A 27,404-nucleotide genomic window follows, 5' to 3' on the forward strand; every position below is an offset into this window, starting at 1 on the left:
AACTTCATATTTACACCAAAACAAGAGTAAATGCATAAACTTATTGTTATACTGCGTGTGTAGGGTCATTTGAATACATGAAATGACACCGACTTTATGGTGCTAAAAAATAAAAAGAGCACCAGGCGGGGGCGCATTATTGTTTTGCCGACGACTTAACAATACAATTTAACAGAATACAATCCCTAAATGGAATACCATCCCTGCTCTGTCACAAGCTTTCTTGTAACAAGGAAGGAAAATACAGCTAGTATTTTCTTCGTACCTTGAATGAGACGTACGTGTTCCGTAGTAGTTCATGGGTATACAACGAGATGGCGCTGACCTAATGAGTGTAGGACAGGACCATACGTATGCATTTGCATTTATAACAATGAGTTCTTTATTTGTATAAAATAATATTTACCATGTAGAGGTCCCCATACCGGCACGCCTTCCAGAAGCCCTTAATGCTAGCGAGCATGGTGCGGGCGCGTCGTCCGCTGAACCGCGCCGCCGCTACCCTCCTGAAAGTAAAGTAATACTACTATAATTATCTATAGAAAAACCAAAGGATCCCAGCAAACGACGTCGTCTGCGTAGAATTTCTGATACCTCGAAATTTTTTCCTGTGGTGCCTTTTAATTTATTTATTATTATTCAGCCACATCTCTACGCTCGTCTCCGAATCATTCCAACGGTTGGAATTTGTTTTGCGTAATACCCGCAATTTCCAAAATTTTCACAAGATAAAACTGGTATATGAGAGCCAAACTAGAAACAAGAGCTTGTGTTCGGAATCTATAAAATTTCAAATTCCGTTCAAAAAACATCCGTTCTGAAAAACTTCTCTCATGAGTTTCACAAAGCAACGTATTATTTAATAGAGATGTTTATGTAAAATTACGTAAAATAGTAAACGTATTATGTAAAATAGTAAACTATTACATACCTACAGATTTTACAGATAGATTTTCATAATATGTTACGTTCACTTCCTCAACACAGATCATGTTAGTGTTTGTTTCCTAGTAGCTACGAGTAAGTAGGTATAGAAAGGAAGTTGTATTGATCTAGTTGTACTTATAAAAGGTAGAGATATAAATATATTCAACGCCATTTCCTCAATGAATAGATCGACTATAGTAATATGATAGATGTGAGAAAACATATTGACATGAAAACATAATCTTTGACAACGACACTAATGTTGTTATTTTGTAATTTTGTATTGTTAGGAGTTATAAACGCAATCTCTCATTTTGTTAAATAAAAACATTCTTGATTTTAACGATTCAATTTAACAACGCACTGATTGCATGTGTTTTTCAGTGTTGCGTTCTCCGTCTCGAAAGATTTTTATAAAATTTAAATAGCAGCAACAATATATTAAGCCCTTCCAAATAACAAAAAATGCTGACAAAGTCTGTTAAAATGTAAGTAATATAAGTTTAATAAAGAGTTACTAGATGTAACTTCAAAATAAAAATACTACTGCTTTTAGGAAGGACAGTAGCTGATAACCATGTTGATGGGTTGTAACAGCGTCACTGGGGAGATGGGGCGAGCGCAAAAACTATAAGAAGAGTACCCGTAAAGATGAGAGTAGGTACATAATATAAACTAAAAGAACATCACATATCTTCCACAGTGTCCAGAACGTCAGAGTGACTCTACCACCGTTTATAAAAGTACTTTACTTACTAAGAATTCGGCAACAGAGATGGTCGCAATAGTTTACAATTTAACTATCAATATTAAATCTTGTATGCAGATTAAAACGGCCTATAAGTGCCAACAGTGGCGTGCACTGGGTTTCTTACCAGGGTATGCATACAGCAGGAAATTTGCATAAAACGGCAAAATCATCCTCTTATACGAGTTATATATAAATTTTAGGGTATGCAGTGCTTTTGTTCATGTATGGAGTGCACGCCACTGAGTGCCAACCATCATTATCATTAGAGAATTCATCAAATTTATTGTAACATATTGAGTTCATAAACCTTTAATTTTATTTTGCGCTCAGGTATTATATAATGTTTGGTGCAGAATTACTTTAAGTATCGTCATATTATTAAAGTTCCTACTCCCTCTAAAATTGTTTTATGCAGACAATACGCATATGTTATCAATTTATGTTCGATTCTATTATTGATTTAGAGTTTGAGTCTAGTTTCTAGTTGTAGTAGTTTAATTCTCGTGCTATCAAGAACGAATGAATATTTTTTAACTTCATTAAGTAAATGTCACGTTTCTAATACATTAATCGCATAACAAATAATTATTTATCACTTCATACGTAGTGATATATTATCAGAGTGCACAATAATTAACATATAATACCAACTGATCTATGTGCCTTTATGTCAGGAGCGTACTTTTATCAGTGGTTTGAGGTCACAGCAACAATAATAATAGAAATATTCACCGCCCTTTATATGTTCACAAAGACCTTCGATACGATATACCTATACCATCTCTTGCTAGACCTTACGGACTCGTGATAATTTATTAACGCTCTAGAAATAATCTATATATCATGCAGAGTTTCGGTATTCCTTTTTTCCGCAGTAAAGAAGCAAAATCGTCTTATTAGGAATAAGGATCGTAGAAATCAGTTCATTCTTACCCGCGGTAAATAGAAGTAAATGTCCTGTTTTTAATACGTTCTGCCGTTTCAAAGAATAGCTAAGACAAAGACACAAAATTATTAAAAACACTTGGTTTGGATGTCGTGGCTGTCGATGACAGTTATGAGTTTAAAGGGGTAGTTCTAACAATCATATAATGACACTGAACTGTATTAATTTCATGCATATGTGCATTTATTTATCTGCAGGAAACCACGCATTACTATAAAATCTTAGTTCGATGAGACACTTGGAAACCGGACAGAAACTCATTGAATTGTAGTTTATCGTCATCATCATCAAGAAATGCTGAATCTATGCTCAGCTAAAATCCCGAGTCTTAATTAGAATTTGACGTCGTCGGCTTATCTAATTACCACGAAGAATCACCACTTTTAGACGTTAATTTTAACGACGCGTTAATTCTTATTAATGCCTGTAAATCAAAAAAATTACTTTTGAATATGAGTATCAGTTTCTGAGTAACTACGAGTATGTTTCGACGTTACCTAGCCCTATATTTACGCAGTTGGGTACGTTAAAAAATACTTTATACTCTAATCGCCTTTTAGAAATACAATTAAACAGTGTCGCGAAAAATTTCATTGAAATAGGTATTTGTCTTTAATAAAAACACTTGCGAAATATATATCGTTACAGTTTATATACAGTTAGGTAGATGAGTCAATGTTTTAATTAACATAAGAGGTCTTCATTATTTATCGGTGCTGTCGCGACATGTTTATGTCATGTCAAATGTTTTTGTTCAAATGATACATCATGTAGTAAAGGTAGGTGCATTTTTTATTATTATTAGTTACACCTAATTAAAGTGCTATTTTTAAAGTTAATGCGGCATCATACTCCAATTGGTATGTTATACCGTATGTATCAAACCACACAGCTTATATTCTCGGGGTACAAATTATTTTATAGTTTCCGATGCAAGTTATTTCGATGACTATTTTAAAATCGTGCATAGATCCCAGAGTTTATTTTTATTCCAATGAGATCTTTACCCGGGTATTGTTCTGGTTAAAGGTATTTTGTGTCTTCAGGTTACAAGATTTATATTTTTTATTAATTTCATTAAGATCGGACCTGTTGTTAAACTGAACAGAGGAACAGAGAAAGACACACTTTTTTTTTTACATTGATATTAGGTATAGCTATTACGAATTCATCCCCGGTTGTTTCGGTTATTAATAAATTGAGCTAAGATTGATTTTGCTGTTTTTTGATGTACATAGATAAAACAGTATTAATCAGGTTAAAATCCTATCCAACAAAATGAAAGTTTCTACAGCCGGTCTTTTTTTGTATAGCTAGATTTTAAATCTCAAGTGATGATACAGCTGTCACTTGAATGTCAGAGCTAGTGGCATATCTAGTGTTACACGAATCTCAGCGATAGAGAAATCAGATTTGATTTGATTTCTAGGTACGTACGTACGTAAGTTTAAAATCTTGTAAACCTGTCAGTTCATTGACCCAACCGACTCTCAACCTCTGATAAAAAGTATTTTCAATTTTAAATGTTTCCTCAAACTCAATGGGGTTGCGTCGTTTTATCACAGAGTTCCCATTGTCAACTCAAAGCTGAATTATCCGGTCAGCCTTATCTCTTAATAACGTCGCGGTGTCGTACGATAATTAGCATATGCATGCAAAATTTGTTAACTAATCTAGTAGTTAGCTAAGTAGATACTTCGATTAAATGTTAGAAGATTCCTGGATTTGCTACCTGGTCAGGGCAATAATCTTTATATTTGGGTTTATCTGTCACGAAGTTCTAAGTACCGGCCTATAGTTTACAATACGATAATTAAGTATTTGGTTAATGACACGTTTGCTTAGAAGCAGTTAGCTTCACTCTTCTCTCCCGCAAGCTATATAAAAACATTTCTAATCGGTACAATCTGCCTTACGAACTGATAGTAGACACAGACGTGATGTTTCAAAAGTGGTATTGTAATTTGAATTTATAGATTTTTCGGGACACCCGATTTTTCTAACCCGATCACCTAGAGAGGAATCGTGATAAAAATCGGTAAAAAGACCAAGTACCATCCACATTGGGTATCAGATAAGTCCAAGCTTACATTCTATCTCCGTCAACAAAACGAGATCTGTACACAGCAGGGCTCTGTATAAGGCTTAGGTATGAATGTAGAAGTAGATATGCATACTATTATATAAATCGATAGACATATATTATAACATTATGTAAACTGATATAGATATTACACAAGTTTTTGTGGCCAAATGCACCTTAGGAGAGAGAAGAAGAGACATGCTTTTAAGTTTTAACTGAGTAATTTTATTTTTAGATTGAATGAATTAGCTCATTAATATGTAAAAAAAATCAACGCTTCCTACTCTTATCATTAGTCTTATGTGTTTGCTTCTAGATAGTTCACTAATGTTTTGGGTAGGTACAGTTTTGCCCGATGTGTACAGTTGCTGTAGTGATGAAATCGTACTGTACATCATTATATATGGATTTTCAGTTTCATAAATAAAGAGTTACTCTAATACAATACTACATCATCTTCATCTAAATCCATTACCAGTCTACTGCATGGAACGGGTCTCCTCGCAGAATGAGGAGTGTTCAGGCCGTAGTCCACTACGCTGGCCCGCATTGGTAGCCTTCACACACACTGTTGAGAACTCTCAGGCATGCAGGCCTCGGGCTCACGATGTTTTCCTTCACCGTTAAGACAAGTGATATTTTAAATTGACGGGCGATTAGCCCAAGGCCGTGGGTTCGATTCCCACTACTGGAAAATGTTTGTGTGATGAGCATGAATGTTTTTCAGTTTCTGGGTGTTTATGTGTATTTTCTAAGTTTTTATGTATAAAATTCATAAAAATATTTCTCAGGCATCTTAGTACCCATAACACAAGCTACGCTTACTTTGGGGCTCGATGGCGATGTGTGTATTGTCGTAGTATATTTATTATTTGTTTATTTAAATTCCCCAAATTAAAATTGCACATAACTCTTAAATGTTAGAGGTTATCGAACTCAGTCACATCGTAAGGTAGGCTGAAAGCCCCTAATCATTAGGCTATCACCGCTTTTCTACTACAAATGCACTTAAATGCTTGATTTACTACTCTACTGTAACGATTTCTTAGCCCCTGTGGTAACTATATGGAGTAACCTAAGAAAACTTTGCGCACGCAAATCTCATTCGGATTTCAAAAATCTTTATTTTTGCATTTTTTACTCTGTCATAGAGGAAAGAGCGATGCACTGTCGGCCTTAGAATAAAGGTTTGTTTTGGAAGAAATATGTATCACAAGTTGTATTCGGTAGAATTCATAGGGTAGGTACTGCTTATATATGACACTATATCTACGTACCTACAACAATGGACGACAATCGGGTGGGAAGAGGATGGCGAAAAAACAATACAGCTCAACAGCTATCTAAATGATAACAAGTTTTTTTTTTGGCAACACGAATAAACAATAACACATGTATCTGCTGACGTTGGTGCGAAAAGTCTAATATTAACTGATTATTGTAGAAGGAGAACTCATGCGTAGGCGTACGTCCGTAGAGGTCAAGTATCCCTGACCAATTGACCATACTATTACGATTCTGCTGATAATATTGCTTTTATTGTTATTGCTTTCTTAGTCAATTAATGTAGAATCTATATGAATGGTTAATGGACTAGCGAATACCAACAACTTCGACTGCATAGAATTTCTGATGTCCCGTGAGATTATGGAATTATCCATCGATGCCTATACCATAAACAAGCTCCTGGTTTACCCTTCTGGGTTGGAAGCTCTAAAATCAGAGTAATACCATTTCTCTTGTTTATAATTTGAAAAATTAGGGATAAAATCCTTAAGTTTTTCCTCATTCGGCGTTTTTTTTTTAAATTAATAAATATACTACGACAATACACACATCGCCATCCAGCCCCAAAGTAAGCGTAGCTTGTATTATGTGTACTGAGATAGCTGATGAATATTTTTTTTTGAAAATAATACACATAAATACTTATAATATACAGATAAACACCCGGACACTGAACAACGTTCATGTTCAGCACACAAACATTTTCCAGTTGTGGGAAACGAACCCACGACCTTCGACTTAGAAAGCAGAGTCGCTGCCCACTGCGCTACTCGGCCCTTTGGAGAAGATTAATTGATTGTCCTTTTAACATCTTGAAAATATCATTAAATATATATATATGTCTTTCCTTATTGTTTTTTCGCACGAACACATTGGCTTTTTCACTAGTTAATTAATGAAAATAGGTTCTTTACGGACACTCTTTGAATACTAGTTTTTTTTATTCCTACAAGTTAATCTCCTGACCTGGTCGAGACAAGTGGCTAACCTATTAGGGGAATGGCAGTTATATTTAAATTCATAATATTGATCAGTATCGTACAGGAACGCGAAATCGCTTAGCGGCACGTCTTAAAAGACGTAAAGTTAAGCCGGCTGGAAAACTGTACCGAGTTTATGTTTCCCAAGTGTCTACACGTCGCGTTGCCTTGTCCTCTCCCGCGATTTTAAAAATATTTTGAATACAATTTTATATTATCATTATCTTCATGCGTCAATGAGAAGTTCACTAACGTTTATATAGAACGAAGTGAGAATAATGTAAGTGGGTCGCGTCGTATACAAAAACGAAAGTACCTAAGATATCAGTTTAGTGTAACTATACGAGTATAATACAATTTAGCTTAACCATTTTTAAGACTATGACGTTAAACGATTTTTGGGTATAACAACAATACAAAGTCATAAGACAACTGTTATGACGTTTTATTTAAATAACAAAAGCTTCTTCGAAAATCTTGTTTTTTTAGTAACCTAGATTATCTATCGCTCTTAAAAATTTCTTGGTTTAAAATTGATAAACGCACGCACTTTGAAGGATACAGAAGTATATACTAACATTTTACCGCGGGCATTATTAAATCCATTTCAACGTAAACTATTTCAGTTAGGAATCTAGCGGACTTCTTCTTTCTGCAAACGAGAAACATCTGCGTGAAGCCCTGCTAACTGTTAGTCTATTCTAGCCTCGGTGGTCTAGTGGTTACAACGAGTACGCAAGGCCCTGGGTTTGTAGCAAAATTTAGGTTTGTATGAAAAATATTAATTTAACGGTTTTTCTAACAGTAATATTAGTGCCAGCCCGCAGTCATGAAATTTGTATTATGCCTTGGAGAGTACGTTAAGGTTGGTAGGTACCGCATTCGAGCAACGTGGTGGTCTTAGTTTATTTTTCTCTGGTGTTAATGAAGATGCCCAGCTGTGGGATATTAATAAGCTAGAACAAGTTAGCCCTTGACTGCAATTTAACGGACTAACCTGTTAGGGTTATAGTAGTTATGTTAATCCCATATCCCTCATCATCCCAATCGGTTTCTACCCGGCATCGTACCGGAACGCTAATTTTCCCGGTCGCACGTCTTCATCGGTAAGCCGGTGGGAACGGCTGAAGCCTCCTACCAGCCGAATGCTTGCGCAGAGCAATATTGTTAGTTATTACCTACTCACTGGTTGCTTACGTGAATAAACGTCATGTTGTAGTTTGATAAGAATCCAGTGTTTTGAATAAACACGTGTAAAAAATATGTGTGAAACGTAGAAAAATATTATTTCTTGGACGATCCATATGATTTATGGGTTAAAATTATAAGAGTTACCGATGCATGAACCGTACAATAAATATCCTCGGCATTTTGCACCTAGAATATAGACGATATAAAATTGGAGATTTTTATACATGTTCCCTCACTAAGGGGTTGAATTTTAAAAGTTCGTCCGTTTTGGGTTTAGGACTAAATTAAATTTATTTTAAATTTATTTACTAAGTTTAATTTCTCTCAGTGGAATGGATGGATAAAATTGTTGTATTTATTTACAGTAAAAGTAAGCATAAGTGGTTAAGTAGGCTTGTCAGCATTTGTTTAAAAAGTCATCCAATTTCACTAACACGCATAATTTTGAAATATTAACATAAGGTATTATTTTAATTTCTGATTTGAAATAATGTTTTGAATTTCTGATGCCCTTTTTGCTGATACAAACTACATTTCAAACAAAAACATTTATTTTTTATATTAAAATACTTACTCTGAATGATCTGTAGAGCGCCCCAACTTGATTTCTATCAAAACTCACTAATTCTCTAAAAAAATATAAATAAATGTCACATACAATATCCCCAAATTGACGAACACAATGTTACGCGGGAATTTCGACACAGCGCGCGAAGTTTTAAATTTAGAACACGCACGTGCACACCTTTTAAATTTTTTAAATGAGCAACAATTGGATGTCTTGCTCTATTTTTGTTTCAATTTAATTTATATTTTTTTAATTTAATGCCTATCACATCACAGCAAAGGAACTGGCGATCGACTGTTTTCGAAAGAGGTTGTATGCTCTTGACCTTGCGCTGCTCTCGGCCGCACTGAAGCTGCTTTTCGTTGCCGCCACTAGTTTTATAACGCATTATTGTTGTAACTTTTACTCGCAGCTGATAATATGGTTTGTTTGCGGAACGGAGCATCTGTTTCCGAACGCTAATAACCACAGCCATCCGCCTCCGTCTCTGCGCGGATTAAAATATATTTACCATAATGGGAGACTGCGCCGAACAACCTAATTTACTTTAATGTTGCGCTTCCTTATAAATCATGGTATCACTTGAATATCTGATATCAACAGAGGCCCAAAGAAAGTGTGACATTAACTTAAAGAAATGGTTAAAGTCCATAATCCATCTGTCTAGAGATCAGCTCTCGGAGGGATGGAAGACTCCATCGGAGTATCTTGTTGTGATTTGGTAACCAATGGGTACTTCGCTAGAATGAAATTGATAAGAAATACAAACTAACTAACCTAAGTTGGTCAAATTAATTTGGAGTGGCTTCTGAAGCTATTTTTTTTTATTATCATCGAAAACATCGTTAGGAAACGTTACCTGCATGTCTGAGTTCGCAGGCATGCATGTGTCCCTCTACGATCAAAACAAGTGACATCTTAACAAAATGCACATTGCACATAACTCCGTAAAGTTAATAGTGCGTGCCGAGACACAAACTAACTTTAATTAAACAATATGCATTGAATGAACCACAGCTGAAGCGGTGATAGTCTTGTCATAGTAAGGCTTTGGCTTTCCTTTCGTGAAGACCGAGCCCCTGCACGCACCACTGATTTTCGGAATTATGTGCATTTATAAATATCCCTTGCTTTAAACGGTGATGGAGAACATTGTGAGAAAACCTGCATGCCTGAGAGTTCTCAACGGCGTGTGTAGTCTACCAATCTGCAGTTGGCTAGCGTGGAAAACGAAAACTACGGCCTAAAACGTTCTAACTCTGACAGCAGACCCGTGTAATAGGTTTATGATGATGATTATGATGAACTGTTAGAAAACTAATAACCAAAATAGGTAAATACCCGATTGGTTTGGCGGATCGTCACATAATTACAGTAATTGTACAAAGTGATAAAACTAACTACGAGTACCTTTGTTTAACTCGTACTAATAGAAAAGTTAAAAGTTCAGTATTATGAGGTACTTAAGAGACAATGCATCTTAACGATCACTGTGAACAATATCAAACAGTTTATTTGTACGAACGTTTCACTGAGTAATTTTATGTTTATTATTAGGAAAAAGTCTTTTAAACCTAGGTACGTTGAGCTGTATTTTACCAATGGACAGACTGCAGTCTTTGTTTATTTTGTAATACGGGTAATATGGGATAATTGAAATGATATGAAGACGAAACCAAGAGATATTTGGTTTTATTTAATAAAGAAATAAACGTAAGAAAACATGTACCAATCTCCTGACATGACAATAACACTGACATTCTTTATTCGAATTCTATATCAATAAAATTACTATACACCCTTAATAATCTACTTCCAGAGACACTCGTATATCTTATTTAGTGGGCCAAATTAGGAAAAAATTAGAGTGGAAAGCCAATCCCAGTGTGTGCTAGAAATTGAGAGCACGTTTTCAAGAGCATCTAGAGTTTGTGCAGATGCTCCTCGCAGATTAATATATCATCTAATGAATATATAGAATAAGAGAGAACTTACCAAAATCATTTTTGGAAAGTTCTTCCTAATATTCATATTAATGAATTTTAGATGGTAACAGGATTCCGTGTTTGTTGTTTGTTAACCAGTAAAGAAACACTACCTATTGACTGAAACTGACCACAATCTTGTTTAGTATGTATTAGAAAATAATGTCTTAAATCTCAAGTATATGTTCAAAAGTTTCCTGAACTATATTCCCCAAACTTTAAAAGCTATCAATTTTATATAACCTAACATTACCTTAAAGGTTAACTTTATATAAATAAAAGAATAGACGAAAATGGTTAACTTTAACACGTTCATAAAATCTCGTCGAATTGATAAACTCCTTTTAGAAACCGGTAGTAAATAACAGCTTTACATGCAAATTTAGACAGACCCGATAAAAGTAGCAAATATTTATCAGATACTAGTCATAACCTACATTTGATAAGAAACAGTACCAGGAAAATTTTACATATAGGCTTCTATATTACTTAGGACCACAATTGCTTTATGAACATATAGCATTTCTTAATTGGGTCAGAATTGGTTGTAACGGCTTAGTTCCTATCCAACTGCAAGACGCTAACGTTTCGCTACGATGCGATCTCGAATAGAAACAGGCTAGATTTAAAAAACTGCTAGAATACATTTTTATCCACGAAAAAACGAAACGCTTTGTTTATTCATACGAATCTGCCAGACAAAGAATTAAAGATATATTTAGACTTTCTTTCGGCGAAGCGTAAACAGAATACATAAATTGCTATTTTTATATATAGAATTGATTCCCGAGAGACGACAATGTTTACGTACCAACCGCCACGCGTTTATTTTCACGCCGTCTCTATCTTTGCAATTGAGAGAAATTTAAGAGGGACAGGGACAGAAAAACGTGAGCAATAAATCTATAGATTTTAATAACATAATCTTCTACAGTAACAGTTATAAGTGCACGTACATAATCTTAAAAAGCTTGACGCACACTATGGATTTTTTTTTTATTTAATGCAGTGATAACATTCAAAGTGCAATGGTTAAAGGTACGCGTTGACTGTAACGTACGAAAATCATGTAAGATTGAATGGTTACTCCGGTGGCATACGTCATGTGAACTTTGCAGTTTGTTTTCCACTGTTCTACATTCAATATCACACAGGCACCTATACCATTCCTCAAATCAGCCGACGGGCATCCACTGCTTCTACATCTGATGGCCAGCCTTCCTGTGTACCGTTCGATAGTTTCTGTATACTTATAAAGTTTTCATGGTGGTCACCATACCATAGTGAAAGAGTAATATAATTTATAAATGGACAGAAAATACGGTTTAGTAACAAGTTGCTGGTAGCCGCTGGAAACAAGCGGCACTCTGATCTTAGCTGGATTTTTTTTTAATTATATTTTATACCAATTTCCGAATACGGTACGTGGGTTGCCAGTTTCGACTAATAAGGGCCGGTCACCATGCATCATTATTGTGCACTATAACATTTAACATACCTAATTACATGCAACATCACATCACAAAACACAAATTTCACTATTCCCACTTCACTGTATTGTATATTATATAAAACTGTGGAAGTTCGTGAATATATGTAAATGTTTATTTCGCAGTTATAATCAAGGTCTGGATTGAGTTACGACAGCACAAAAATGAAACACATCCTGGCCACATTTCAAACCTTTAAGCTCTGGAAAAGGCTTAAAACAGGAATTCCATGCAGACGACATAATTTCTATAATTTATCGTACCTTATCATTGTCACCTGACACGTCTTTCACAATGAAAACCTCAAACTAAATATTTTATCGTTGTCTTTTATAACAGAATGGCAATATTTATAAAGGTTTTATTTCAAGTTTTACCATTATCATCAGTACACACGTCGAAAGTGTCATAAGAAATTGGCTTGAATGAATAAATTAATGATTTTGCCACCAATAAAATTAGTTCACTAGCGGTAGCCTGCGACACCATTTGCGTCACGTCATCATATATTTGATCACTTTTGACGCGATTTGCCAGTATCTCTTAGTTATAGCAGATAGACATTTGAATAAAGTAATGTGCGTTAGACTTTAACAGAACTAGTAAAACAAGTGTCAACCTAGACAGATGTACTCTTATCTAGGATAAGTATTCTGCATACCGGGTTCGAATATATGCATACATAATTGAAGAGGAGTCAACTACCTCTATGCATATTTGCCATCTATTACGAGGAAATAGTATGGTTACGAGTTTTAGGCGTAGTTCGATTCTTTCACCCATTTATTGAGCACTATCGAGAATTCTTAGGCGACTGAAAATATAGGCGAGCCGGTAGGCGCGAATAGTTGTAAAATACGGTTAGTTAATCAAGTTCACCAATAGTCGCATCACCAACAGTCTGATCTTTTTGAAATATCTCAATAGGTTATACCTTCAGAGTTTTGTCCGTAGTAAGTTGTTCGTGTAGATCTGATGAATATGATTGGAGAAAGAGGACAGAACTCTTCATCCCACAATTACTTACTTGGGTCAACTTTTCTTACCCAGCGCTGTCGACTAATATTTAGTGCTGATGTTAAGTCACACGTCATCGCAGTTTTTTTTTTAAAGGGAATTAAAAGTATTTTATATAAGGCAATACGAGTGTAGGTCCCTGGGACGGTCATTTGCGATTTGCAATTTTTACGTGATTGAAGGTTTCAAATATTAGGTGATTAAAGCTCCAAGAGCAAAATATATTATTCACATCACATCTTAATCATTTGTTAAAATATGTTGATATACTATGTGGACTTAACATCATAAGTTTGTATCTGGTCTTGTGGGCTTTCACCTTGGCTAGTTACTATCCTATAAACAAAGAATTGCTGGTTTAAAAAAAAGAGCCGGTTAAAGTAGTTAGCCGGCTGGCATCTTAGACTGCTGCATTATAACTCACAATTCGATTCTATCACCAACCCGTCTACCCAGCGTTGGGGGCAGCCTTTAATCAAGCTGCAATTGGTTCTGTAGTTTAAAGTAAAGCACTTACTTGTAGTGAGATAAAAAACCTTTTAGGATATCAGGGAATAAGATTTTGATATATATGAACTGACACTGCTAACCATGGGATTCAAATGGTTCGTCGCAAGTAATTCACTGTGACAATGTTGCAAACAGTTTATCGGGTATAAATCTATCTTGACTACATAATAGTTGTACACTTAACTAAATGTACCATTATCTTTAACTATATCTATACTTTAGACTAATAATAAAGCTGAAATAACAGTTTTCGCGTTACTCTCCGGAACTACCGAGCGTATTTGATTTTTGTTTTCATTCGATAGCCCATGTCTTGGAGAAGAAAATAGCAAAATGATTAGACCCTAAGGAGCTAAGCAATAATTATTTTACCAAGCATTCAAAACGTGGGGGTGATGCGACGCGTTGGCCCGAAACATATTTATTCTATAGAATAGTGGATTTATGTTCATACGGGAAAAATTTACTAATCAGGCTTTATAGGCGCCCACTCCACTCCTTTGCTCGAAAGACTTATCGACTTTTGATAAATACGTACAGCGTAACTGACATGGTTAAATATCACGATTGTACACTTTAGCTTATTTTAGAGAAGACACGTAAAAATATTATAATTAAGTAAGGATTATCTTGTACTCTGTTTATTTAGTTTTTCAGGTTCGGTCATAAACTGGTATATAAATAGTTCCTTAACATTATATGAAATTCTGTTAAAACCTTTTCGCTATACCCAATGCAATTTAAATGAATTTAAATGAATGAATGAAAATGTTTTTATTTCCAACTGAATTGTGTTAAGTACTATAATCATCATATATTTGTTAGTGAATTTAGCAACTTTAACATATTTCAGTGTTATAAAGACCTTTCTTAAAACGCGCGACGTAGCGCTCCGCTACGAGCACAGGCTACGTCACCATGTAGTGGCCAATCAGAAGGGAGTTAAGGAAGAAGTTTGAGAAAGATGGGAAATCAGTCCCACCGTTAAGTGATCAGACGATTATAGGCAAAAGTCCTTTGAAGAAATCTTCATCATTATCAACGCATTTATGGCCCAATATTGCACGAGTCTAAGAATTACAAGGTTTAGGCCGTAATCCACCACTTTGGCGGATTGGTAGACTTCACGCGCCTTCGAGAACATTATGGAGAACTCTTTGGCATACAGATTCCCTAACGAGAGTTTTCCGTCACCGTTAAAGCACGTGATATTTTAATTGCTTCGATTACAAACACGCTTAAGTACGTAATGTTCGAGGCCGTTAATCAAACTCGGTTGCCATAAAAGAGTGCCTAAAATTCTAAACACTAGGCTATCACCGCCTCACTTTACTTCGTTTCGCTGATATCATCACTTCTATTTATTAAAAAAAAAAAAAAACAATAAAGGTACAATCCAAGCTGAAGTAGAGTACATACAACTCATTACTGTAAATTCATGAACTAACGCAAAAATCCCATGAAAATTGTTTATGAATGTACCATTATCATCACGAGATTGTATGGTTTGCTATTTTTCCGGGAAATACGGCCGGGAAATTGCTTCAAGTTATAAATTACACCTATTACCTACATAGCAATTGGCTTACCCACTTACTTGCATCTAAGTTTATGTAAATATGCTTGTCTTGCCTGTCCTAGCTGCATACTTGACTATAAAAATAGAAAAAGTGTGATAAAATAAATTCTTAAATAAAATATAAAGTTATTTTATATGAATATTAATTTTTTTTTTTAACATACCTACTATACACTAAAAAGTCACTAAATATTATTAGATCACTCCGTTATCTGTCCATTCATTCATCTTACGCTAAGCTCTGGAACTACCTGTCAGTTCTGAAGAATATTTTATAGAATCGATAGATAAGAGTCAATTAATTCCTCGAGGAATCTTATAAAGGTTACGAAGTATTCCTTACGAGCCGAGCAAACGAAGTAAAAGCGCAGGTAGGTTACACAACTAATATAGAAGCTCTGAACAGCTTATAAGTAGGATTACTTTTTGCAGTGTTGCATTGTTTTTTCGCATCAAGAATGAATGGTTACGCGTGATATCGAAAATAACCTGCAAATTGTCACTCTTTTTTAATCCAGCTAAGGAAAAATATACCATAACATAACAAGTAAATTTATAATAGTACACTAAAGTGCTAAAAATATATTTTCTTACTCGCCATTTAGTTTTCCTAGAATACGGTAAATTATAAGCAAAGATTAATCTATTATTATTATTATATTTAGTATATACCGCCGCAATAGGCAGCGTCATACGGAAATCGGAAGTTAGAACGACTCTGGTTGTATGTGTGCGTATGTCGGGAGAATGGCGACTATTTGTCACGAATGCTTCTAGTTTTATTTCTGTTAATTATATCGATCTGAGAAAAGAGTCAAGGATTGTTGTTATTTATAGACTTGCGCTTCACGACAGTCACGCCTACGAAAGCAATGATGAGGAAGGTAGGTTAGCGCTCGCCTATTAAATTCCTATTCACTCTAATATTGGTGCTACTTAAGATATACACGATAATTTAGAAAGGAGGTTATATGACCATAAGTATAAAATTAAGGGTTGATTTGTCAACCGCAATTTTATGGACAGAATAAATATGATGTGATAACAGTTTTTGTATCGTATATCTATCAATTTTATTTCTCATATGTTATTCGAATGATCAGATCTAAGGGAAATAATTTTAGTAGTCGCATTATTTTGATTTCTTTACAGATGTATTATGCGCGTGAATGTGTAAATTAGTTAAAGTTTTTACACTATCTGGAACATTCTTTCATCTTTTTTTCTGTTGCCTTAATAATTCGCAACCCCATATGCCTAATGCCTGAGGTTATTTATGGTTATCATCGCGTACTGACGACCTCCTAGGCGCAGTGGTTAGCGCTGTTTTTTATAACTTTGTTACTTCTTAGACGATTGAACCCAGGACAACGTCATTCACGATTTTAAGTACTGCAAAACGGGTATAATACAATTCTTAGTAATTAGGTAGTTTTTGTAGGTATAAAAGAAAGAGATAAAGCGAAGCTTGGAAGGGTTCAGCGAGTTGTAAATAATAATTGATTAAACAATTTGGATCGGTACTTATAAAAATAAAACGCAGTCAAGTCACAATGGCGTTTGATTTCTAATTCTTTGAATGAGAAATCAAGTTCTAAATTGGTCGGCGTCATTCAAATAAACGCGCTCAACGTACACTTAAATATAATTTCACTACAGTTAGTTTTTTAGGTAACCTCTATGTGACAACTGTAATAAAGGTACGTTACTTGAAACAGTAGTTCTTAGTACTTAGTAGGTAGGCTTTCCATTCAGTCTTAGAAATATAATGTGGTGCATAATTATCGGAATTATGTGCATTTTAAGCAAAATATGATGATATGCTTTTACGGTGAAGCAAAACATAGTGAGGAAAGCTGCATGCCTGAGAGTTCTGCATAACGTTCTCAAATGTGTGCGCAGTGCGGCAGTCTGCACTTGGCTGGCCAAGGTGTTGGAGAAGAACATAAACCCTTCTCAGTCTTAAAGGAGACTCGTGCCCTATACCACATATATATGTATAGTGGACAAGTAATCAGTTGATAACGATGATAAATCAAACACAAAAGAATATTTTTAAAGTTTAATTTTGATTTCTTATCCGTAGAAATGGAATGCCTGCAGCCGCCCAACAGATGTCAACCCATCCCCAGTGGCGTGCATAGAGGGTATACACAGGGTGTGACCGTATGCAGATGATATAAAATGAAGAAAATCTGCAGTACGAGTTATAAAAACTTAAGGATAGGCATTGTAAGAGTTACAAAATTTATTTTGGTAGTGGAGATTTTCTTCATTTTATATCATCTGCATACCCTGTGCATACCTTCTGTGCACGCCACTGCCCATCCCATCAGATTTTTCGCATCGTCATAAACTGATGGTAGTAATTATGATAACACTTAACTAACAAGTCGTTTAGCTGTTAATTATTTGTTACATAAGCGAAGTAAACAATATTTGTAACACGAGACGGCTGTAAACCGATCGCCGTAACCGTACGCCGCTTGTTACATAACGTGATTACATCCCGTGTAATTACCGTAGATATTATTGTGTTTTTTTTCCAATAATAATTTTAACAAATAAAATGTCGTGTCTTCAAGTTGAAAGGTTTAATTTATTATAACGACCAATAGACAGAAATTCATTTAACACACTTATGCGTGTTTTCCCGCAAACCCGCATTGGAGCAGCGTGATGAGTAGATGCTCTGCTTAAAAAACCCTCACTTAACTATGATTGCACCTCATAAGAAGGATTTAAAATTCGGACAATTTATGCTGGCCAATGCAGGTTTGTACGAATAAATGAAATGTTGATTTCATTCGTTTATAATCAGTCCGGATACTCGGACTGATTATAAACGAATGAAATCAACTATTAATTATATTCTTTAAATACGTTAGGTAATATAAACTTGACTATGCTTTAATATACGTGTATGTATGTGGGTTTTTTTTATTATCATTATAGGTTTGTTAATATTCATAACACGATTTGCGTAGTCATAGCGTAACAAAGAAATTATGCCAAATTCTGCGGCTGGTTCAATATGTACATATAATGTAAATAATACGTATTATCCTTAAACTGCCATTCATAAGGTACCGAGAAACATATAGCACGACATTGTGACTAACAGATACACACAATATAAAAAAAGTAGGTTTAGAACAAATTATTTAAAGTACCTATAAAGAAGCTCCGTTTAATAAAGAACCTGCCTTAGATTCAATACCAACCAGTTGTGATACTTTTTGAACGATTTAAGTATTATTATTATAATAATTTATTTATTCATACTCATATTTTTTGAGGATAGTAACTAAGTAATAGTAGATTATGCATCAAGTTTGGTTACATTGCATTTTACAGTCGAGGCGGTTTTAGGCGCGCTAAGAAAGCCAAGAGTGTAATATTGGGTTATGTACCAAACGCGTTTCACACGACGATTTTCATCACACTTGCGAGGATAAAATAGAATAAACATTTATATACGATCTCAGAAAATAACTGACCCTTTTTTGCTGTTGTTCCACTATGTAAGATTTTTTTAGTAAATTTTTTTCTCCTGCCTTTGCTGACAAGGGTAAGAATTAACATGCCCACCTACTAAAGCACGCGAAAAGGAGCTTTTTTTCTCAATCTAAGATTAGACCTGTACCTACCCTGTGTACACCTTAAGAACAATAGCTTAGCATAGCACCAATGAAGAATGTTTCAAAATCGGGGTTTTCTTTTCCTTTCGAGTGCCTCCGCTACGTGCGCGTAAACGGTTGAAGTTTCGATAAAATCATGTATGACAAAGTTGTTTAAAAGTTCTAAAAATAATCAAACAGCGTATGTCTATCTTTTAAACTTGACTTTCACAAAGACGAAGTTGCGAGGAACCGCTAGTGTGTTGATAAATGACGATGATGATGATCATAAAGGTAAAGCCTTAATATTAATATAATTAAACTATTTACGTGCAGCTACAGGCTTAAAAGTCACGCCGCATCCGCCGAAGACAATGAAATCTACAAACATGTTACAGTAAAATATATAGTGTGTTAGTATTTTCGTGATGGCAGACATTGTTTTAATTGTTGTAAAACCCACTTGAGTTGTAAGTGCACGTATAAATATGTCTAGATTGGCATGATCATGGTCGCTAAACTCAGGCAAATACATAACAACATATACACTCTTGCGCGATAGTTTTATTTAAACAAAATATGTTTTGTGCGTTCCCAGAATAGGGATAACATTAAAATCACGAATTAAAGAAAAGAACATACAGGTTGTTTTTTCGAAATAAACCTTTTTGACTTTTTTGTAGTTCTCCCTCACTCTATGGATGTTGTTTTAAGCTTATACGTTAACTGGTTTATAAAAATAATAAATACGTCAAAACAAGTTGTACAAACAGCTTTTTTTCCTAAAAACACTAAAAGTTTTTTTTTTTTTTATAAAAGAACAAATATGTTTTTTTTCAAACAAGCACAAGTTGATTAACTAGTAAGCACTTTTCTTTCATTCAGTGCAAATTAATATAATTCGCACGTTCCACTGTCATTGTTACAGTATTACAATTTTGCACGTCACTCTGATAACGACTGTTTCCTTAGAATTAATATAAGATGGTAAAGATTTATGTACGTATAAAATCGCCTTATATACATACAATGGCAGTTTGTTACTCATTTATCAGGTGAATACTAAATGCTCGGTAGCTATGAGTTGACGTTTGTATATATTTAGAATCCATATGTGTATGTATACTGTTACTAGCTTTTGCCCGGGGCTTTGATCATTCGATTTTCATACAAACCGTATTTTGTCCACTTTGGTGATGAATTTTTAAAAATATATTTAGCCGCTTTCATCATAATATACAACGTGTAACGGATTTACGAAATACTGTTGAAAGGTGCATAAGTATATTTCATAAGTAATCACCCTGTAAATTTATTAAATAAATAGAAGCAATTTTTTGTTTTTTAGAAACTAGTTCAAAATGTTCTCAGTGTTTACTTATGACAACCCTATTGAAGATAAAAGACCGACACGTGCATAGTACCTATGATACGCTACGCGTTCCTAATGAAGTGACAGGAGTCACTTGATTTTACGTTTGCATGTGATATTAGGGCTGTATCTGATTTCATTGAGTAACAACTATGGAAATGGTTTACTCAAAAACTATTAGCATCGGTTATCGGTTTCACAGATAAGTCTTAGAGACAGTTAATAATGTATCTCCGAAGCCTCTGAAGTATTATTTCGGTTTTCAATTACACGGTTGTTTATGTGTATCAAGTCTCAGTCCAATCAGTCCCGTGGTTTGAACTGTGCGTTAAAAGATCAGCCAGTCAGTCAAATAGTCAGTTATTTTTTTATAGATACAGATATAATAAATGCAAAAAGTATTTTGCATTTATTGTTTTGTTAATGTTTGTTGTTGTTGCTTTGTTAATTCTTTGCCAATTAAATTTGAAAGTTAATAAAATATACCATCAAGGAAACGAAATTTAAATCATTTTTTTAAATTTATTCTTCCGTCATTTCTTATGCGTATGCGTTTCAAAAAATACTTGTATGAACAACATTCTTTTCTTTGATTGGCTTTTAAAATTGATTTTTATTTTTGTAATGTTAAAGTGCCTAATCTAGGATTTTCTTGAGTTCTTACATTACATTTAATGATACATGCAGGCAAAACTGGCATAAAACTGAACGCATAAAAATACTATTTACTTCTGACTATTCGTGCTACATCTCTGCTTTAAAAGATGGAGGTCTCTACTGGACATAGATTTCTAATGGATAAAGGTTTTTTATTGGCAAATTTTGTGATAATTGGTTGATTTCCATAGTTTCGTGCCGCTTGCTTACGGCGCCATGCTATACGCATTATGTTGTCGTTACGCCTTTTTATATTAATAACTAGCTGTTGCATGCGGTTCTTTGTCCTCGTTTTTAAGGGGTTTTCACAAAACCCTTGGGAATCCTAGACCATCTTACTCTCAGTCTTTCAACGAACTTTATCCCAAAAATAAAGTTAGGGTTGCTTAGTTAGGGCGTGAAGAAAGGACAAACAAACAATTACACTTTAGCATTTATATTATTAGTAAGGGCTAGTAAGGGCTGAGAGACCAAGCAGATGACCCAACTGATTCTTAGTTCAAAGCCATCACCCTTAAACAGAGTAACACTTCACAGGGCACGCAAGACACACGTCCCACAAAGTGCCACTCTGTGTTGAGCCTCATCAATAGCATATATAACAGTCCTCTACTAGACTAAAGGCCTTTCATAAAGAGGGCTTTTTTCCAGCAGCAGAAGAGCCAGAGCAGGAGAATCTGTATGGTGTAATTTATAATTTCTTCAATCCTTATACTCCACACCAAACAGATCTTCGGCAATTTACCCTCTACGCACGTTTCGCTCCGAAACCGGAGCATCAGGAGATGTTGACTTTACAATGAATAATTGTTAAATCAAACCCTAAATCGCCTCGTACAATTTCCCTAAATCGCCTCGTGCAACACCTGCTGCAAGAGGTATAGTGTTGACAACTGTATTCTAATCTGCCACCAACCCGCGGCAACAACTTGACGGTTAAGTAAGTGTAATAATACAGGTAACCACTCACTTCAGGCCGGATCACGACAATGCTTCTTAGCGGTGGAACTAAGCATGGCGGTATTAGTACCCCGGACGAGCGGTCATGAAAAGCTCGACTGCTATTAGACAAATAACCTTTGAAACCCCAACGCCCATGAGTCTTCCGATATAAGTGCCATATCCCTTGCCAATGTACTTGTAGTTTTGATCAGCCACTGCAGAGTTTCTTTAAGAGCTTCTATAATGAAAACAGTAGTAATGTAATACCTGCTTATCGAATCGAAAACATTAATAAAAGAGTCTACATGACAGTTTTTTTTTTATTCAATTTCAAGTAAGACCTTGACTGCTCAACTGTAATAAGATATAATGTAGTCTCAGATAGAGTTATTTAACCATTACTCCTATGGTTTCATCACGGCATCGTACCGGAACGCTAAATCGCATGGTGGCAGGTATATGTCGGTACTAGCCACGAAACGGAAAATTTAGAATTTAAAAAAATTGTCACTAATCTGAAGACATATTAAGTATTTGTATTATGTTTTCACGTCCTGCATTATAACGATCTAGTTCTTATGCGAGTTCGAAGTTAACTCGCATCTAATTCAATGCCAAAGTTAGTCAGACACAAATATAATACAATAGATAGTTGAAATAGACAGAAAATTAAGCCATCTACGAATGGTAGACTTTTAATTATGAAGTGAACTTATCAAACAGAATTAACACTTTACTAACCGATTGTCCATGATTTATATTTAAAATAATTGTAGGTATTAGGTGCTAGGTTATTTATTGAAAAAGGTCAAATACGTGTCTTTAAAAGGGTTTCTTATCTATTGTGTCTTATTTCTATAAATCAACGGTGCAGCTGTTTTCCATATACCTATACTAATTTAAGTTAAGTCTGTTTTAATGCATCATACTTAAAATTCAAATTTAAAAGGCTGCTTGGAAAAGTAGTACCTTACTAATCCCAAGGGTAAATTGATATAGTAATAATAATAAAAAAAGTGCGTGTGCTTAAAACCGCACGGCAGAAGTGGAAACAAAAATTGTGTATTTTATAATCTTTAATGTTTATAAGGTTTTTTATGTATAACTACCTAACCTCACAATTTATAACAAATAATAGTTAAATTAAATTAAAACAAAGACAATGATTACGTATGAATCGAATATACTAAAACGCGATACAACAGCGAAAGGCAGCTGACTGTATCTTTCTCGCTCGGTTATACTTGGCGGTCCCGACTTCACCCGATCGAGCCTTTCACCTCAGACCGTGACGGTTCAGCCCAACTTACTACCTACGGAAAAAATCGGTTTGCGGTGCGCCAAATGAAGTTGACACTTTATAATCCACTACTTTTTCCTGAGATCAATACCTATAATTAATTACCTACACATAGTTGTCATAAAAAAAAGAAAGAACAATACGCAGTGACAACCATACTTCCATTAGCTGTGTTTACATTTATGGTTAAGTGGTCACGGATTATTATGGCAGCAGGAAAAAAGTGGTGCTAAATAATGTTATTATCAATAGTTCACACATATGCTAGCATGCGTGTATAAACATGTCACACACACATGCACGTTAATGTTAAAATTTATTCCACTACATGTCATTCTTTGACTGCAATCTCACCTGATGATGCAGTCTAAGATGGTAGCGGACTAACCTGTTAGGAGTATAGCTGTTATAAGATTTCTACGCACTTCTTTGTCGGTACATCATCGGTCACAAAATGAAATAGCCTCTCATTAAGTGTATGTCTTTAGTGTGTACGCGGCCTTATTAATCAGGTTTCCGCATAAAAGACAAATTGCACAATCGAATAGGAAGTTACACTTCCGAGTCAACGTGACAGATCGTAGTGCTTTATTTAAGAGCCATACAGAATATACCCACTCCACACTAAACATACCTACTATTTATATACAAAGTGATTTAAACCCCGCGACTTTGTCTGCGTAAAGCTTTACTTTTCCCGTTTCTTGCGGTATAGAGCATGGAAAAACACTACCTTTTTTTAGTATTAATTGATGGACCAAACAGATGGCCTACCTGATGGTATGTGGAAAACCATCGACTATAAACAGAGTAATACATAACAACAGAGTATACAGCGCATGGCAGGCAGGGAATATATTATTAATTATTATTAAACTCTTTATTTGTATACCACAACATTAACATATTTAAAATATAACAAAAACAGAAACATCGAAAGAAGTAGTAATACAAAAGGCGGCCTTATCGCTTAATAGCGATCTCTGCCAGGCAACCTTAGAATTAGGAAAAAAAAGAAGAGGAGAAATAGACTGCTGGTGGTACAAATATTAAAATACATACATTACAACACATATATCGTGAGGTTGGAGGTGTTAAGTCTCATGGGCCTTGTTACACCGGCAACCAAACTCTGCAGACCGAAACACAGCAATAATGCTGCTTGGCGGCAGAAATAAGCATGGCCGTAGTACTTCCCTACTTCCCGTTAACATTATTATATATAGTTTTTGCATTCTTTATTTTACCATATTAAATAGTTTATTTTATTTATTTTATATATGTACTGTTTTTGTAATTATTCTAAAATTCAATATTCATTTCACGTAGGCCTAATAATATAAGCACTTTTGAAACGTCAAGTCTGTCTGTTTGTAGTGACTCTACCACCGGTTCGGAAGGCAGATTCTACCGAGAAGAAGCCGGCAAGAAACCCAGCAGTTGCTCTTTTCCAACATCAAAAATATACATTTTACATTTTAACATTCATTTTTCTATCTTGTGAGAGATGAAAGCGGAGCCGGATGCTTCCAAGCAACCTTGTCATTAAGAAATTCATCAATTGTATAATAACCTCGCTGTAATAAATGTGTTTTAACACATTCTTAAAACTTATGCATTGGTAGGTCCAAAATTACCTTAGGAATCATATTATAAAAGCTTATACTCAATCCCACAATGACTTCTGTACCTTTCGCAGACGATATGCAGATGTCACTAATTTATGACCATTTCTTGTAAGTCGACTGTTATTAATATGTATGTATATTCTTAGAGTTTTGCGCACCGCTATAAGGATTCATATGTGCGCCAATTCCTTATAATGGTTGCCTTGAAGAAATCATTATAAGTGATAAGGCCGCCTTTGTTACACAAATTTAAATGACTTGTACCTTAGTTCTCTTTTATTTTTTTCTTTCGTGCAATAAAGTATTTTTGATTGATTGATTGATTCTCTGGACGAGCTCAGTCACAAAAAGCTCTACAACTACCTACAAAGTCTTACTACTCCCTGCATTCATTATGAAATTAATTGGAAAATTTAGGTCAATTAAGTAATATGGAAATCCTTTCAAGTATCATCTATACCTGCTCTATTTTTAAACTTGACTTATAAAGTAAAATATCTTTGCATTATTATTTATTGTGAGTTTTGTTTATAAATATAAATAGAAAAGTATAGTATTTCTATGTTGATCTAATTCTTACCTTCTAAGGCGTTACCACTGAACCTGCTGCCTTGAGAGAATTTTCTTTCAATCTTGATTTCAGTTTACGCTTAGTTTTTTTTTATTCCACTAGAAAAAACCTCCAATCCAATCTCACCTAGGGGAAAGCGATGGTGCAGTCTTAAATGGTAGCGGGTAAGGAAGTTACATTATACGTTACCCCTAATCAGTTTCTACGCGACACCGTACCGGAATGCGATTTAGCGCTTGGCGGCACGTCTTTGTCGGTAGAGTAGTAACTAGCAACGGCCAAAGCCTCCAACCCGACAAGAGTTTGTTAGACGGTTTTAATTATGTGGGAATACAGTGTTTGCAGGCGGACGAAGGCACGGGCAAAAGGCTACAGTAAAATAAGATACGTAAAAATAAGTTACATTCATGTAGAGCCACTGAACTTTGCTCTTTGTGATATCATTGAACTGCGTTGTAAAAAGTTGAACTCATAAAATAAAGTTTTATGAAACAAAGAATTAAAAAGTGACAACGTGAAATACTGTGCTATAAAGAATCGGAACTTTTTTGGTTTATGCCTAAAAGGTTGCGACCGCTTGACCTAGAGACACGAAATTTTGCGTAAATTTCCTATAGGTATTTATTTATAGATCTTTTTTTTCCCATTGGACAGATTTGTGATATTTTTTTTTCTTAATAGTGTAAATAGATATCTGAAAAAGAGAAATCTTACGCTGGCTTACAAACAGTGGCTAAAGTAAGATTGGAGTTATTGTGCGTAATGCCATCATATTTTAGGAGATCATTTGTGAAGTCAAAGTTGAAATACATGAGCCAAAGAGTGTGATCGAAGGACGTTATGCTCCCAAGGTGCTGGAGAGGTGTCCTAATCCTCAAAAAAAATATCGATTTGTATAGTATAGTATATTTACATAATAAAGCAAAAACGAGAAACCTCAAACACACACAAAAGTTAAAAAAAACGTATTTAGCAGTCTGACCGCTTTCCAATAGTAAATTTTTTTGTACCCAACTTCAACACATACTTAATAACTAAATACAAAAAGTCAATCATAAAATTAGTAATTAAATCAAAACTCAGTTTTGTCGATTTTGTATTCACGTCAATATAATATATAGTGTTAAAATAATTCAATATTCAAACGCTAGAATTAAAACGAAATTCCTAAAAACAAAAATATGAGATAATCTGTACTCAACCAATTAAGGCAAAACCTTGAACACATATTAATTACGTCTTAATGCAACGACAAAAAGTTATTTATTGTTTGTATCAAAATACTATAAAAATTGTAGGTAACATAATATGAAACCAAAAGAAGACAATACCATATGTTTTATTAATAACCAAGATTAAGTTGTTTTCCGGAGAATCCCTCGCCTTGAATGCCCTTTTTTGGGTCGCGCATAATTCTTTTGTTGTATAGAGATGTGACTCTATGGGAGACTATCGATAGTATCGGTATCGCTAGTAATGAATGAGTATTGGTGTTAAAATAATGACCTATTGATAGATCTTAGTTAGATGGGCGATGTCAAGCTAGTTTTTAGAAGCGTTAAAATATTGTACACCACACAAAACTACAGAAAAACAACAAGCACAAAGTAACGCATACCTGAGATCTGAGAAGACATCATTAGTTGACGCGACAGTAAATATACATAAAAGTCAAGAGATTTAATATTTTGGTAGGATTTTGCGGCTAGAGACTGAAGAGATATGAGTTTTAACTGCCATACTGTCAAAGGCCTTACGTCAGCGCGCTTCTGTCGTAGATATCAAGCAGTTTAAAAAAATGCTAGCTTATTAAAGGATAAAAAGCTATTGCAGATTGACTTAACCATGGCCAGATTTTGCGATATCGATTTATCAATCACTCTATCGATATCGTTCCTAATTGATCTAATTCGCCGGCACTAGTTGTATTTGTGATGTAGTCAAAATTAAAGTAACAGATTAGGATCGTAGTTCCTTATTAGATAGCTAATAAATTCTAA

At 34.8% G+C, this 27,404-nt stretch overlaps 2 protein-coding genes across 7 annotated transcripts in view; one reads left to right on the forward strand and one right to left on the reverse strand.

Moving 5' to 3' along the window:
* LOC120624859 (neurobeachin) overlaps window positions 1-27,404 on the forward strand; it is a 619,299-nt gene that overhangs the window by 559,201 nt on the left and 32,694 nt on the right. The window lies entirely within an intron of this gene.
* Window positions 1-27,404, reverse strand: part of LOC120624860 (facilitated trehalose transporter Tret1-2 homolog) — a 64,774-nt gene that overhangs the window by 21,624 nt on the left and 15,746 nt on the right. Inside the window, exons 1-2 of one of the 2 annotated variants that reach the window (XM_039891601.1) lie at window positions 8,740-9,082; window positions 407-506 (exon numbers count right to left, since the gene is read on the reverse strand). In XM_039891601.1, coding sequence (XP_039747535.1) covers window positions 407-463 — 57 coding nt within the window. In that variant the 5' untranslated portion in view covers window positions 464-506; window positions 8,740-9,082. Of the gene's footprint in view, window positions 1-406; window positions 507-8,739; window positions 9,083-27,404 lie in introns of those variants that run through there. The other variant, XM_039891600.1, reaches the window with a different exon arrangement.

The sequence above is a fragment of the Pararge aegeria genome, chromosome 7 (genome assembly GCF_905163445.1).
Source record: "Pararge aegeria chromosome 7, ilParAegt1.1, whole genome shotgun sequence".
NCBI lineage: Eukaryota > Metazoa > Arthropoda > Insecta > Lepidoptera > Nymphalidae > Pararge > Pararge aegeria.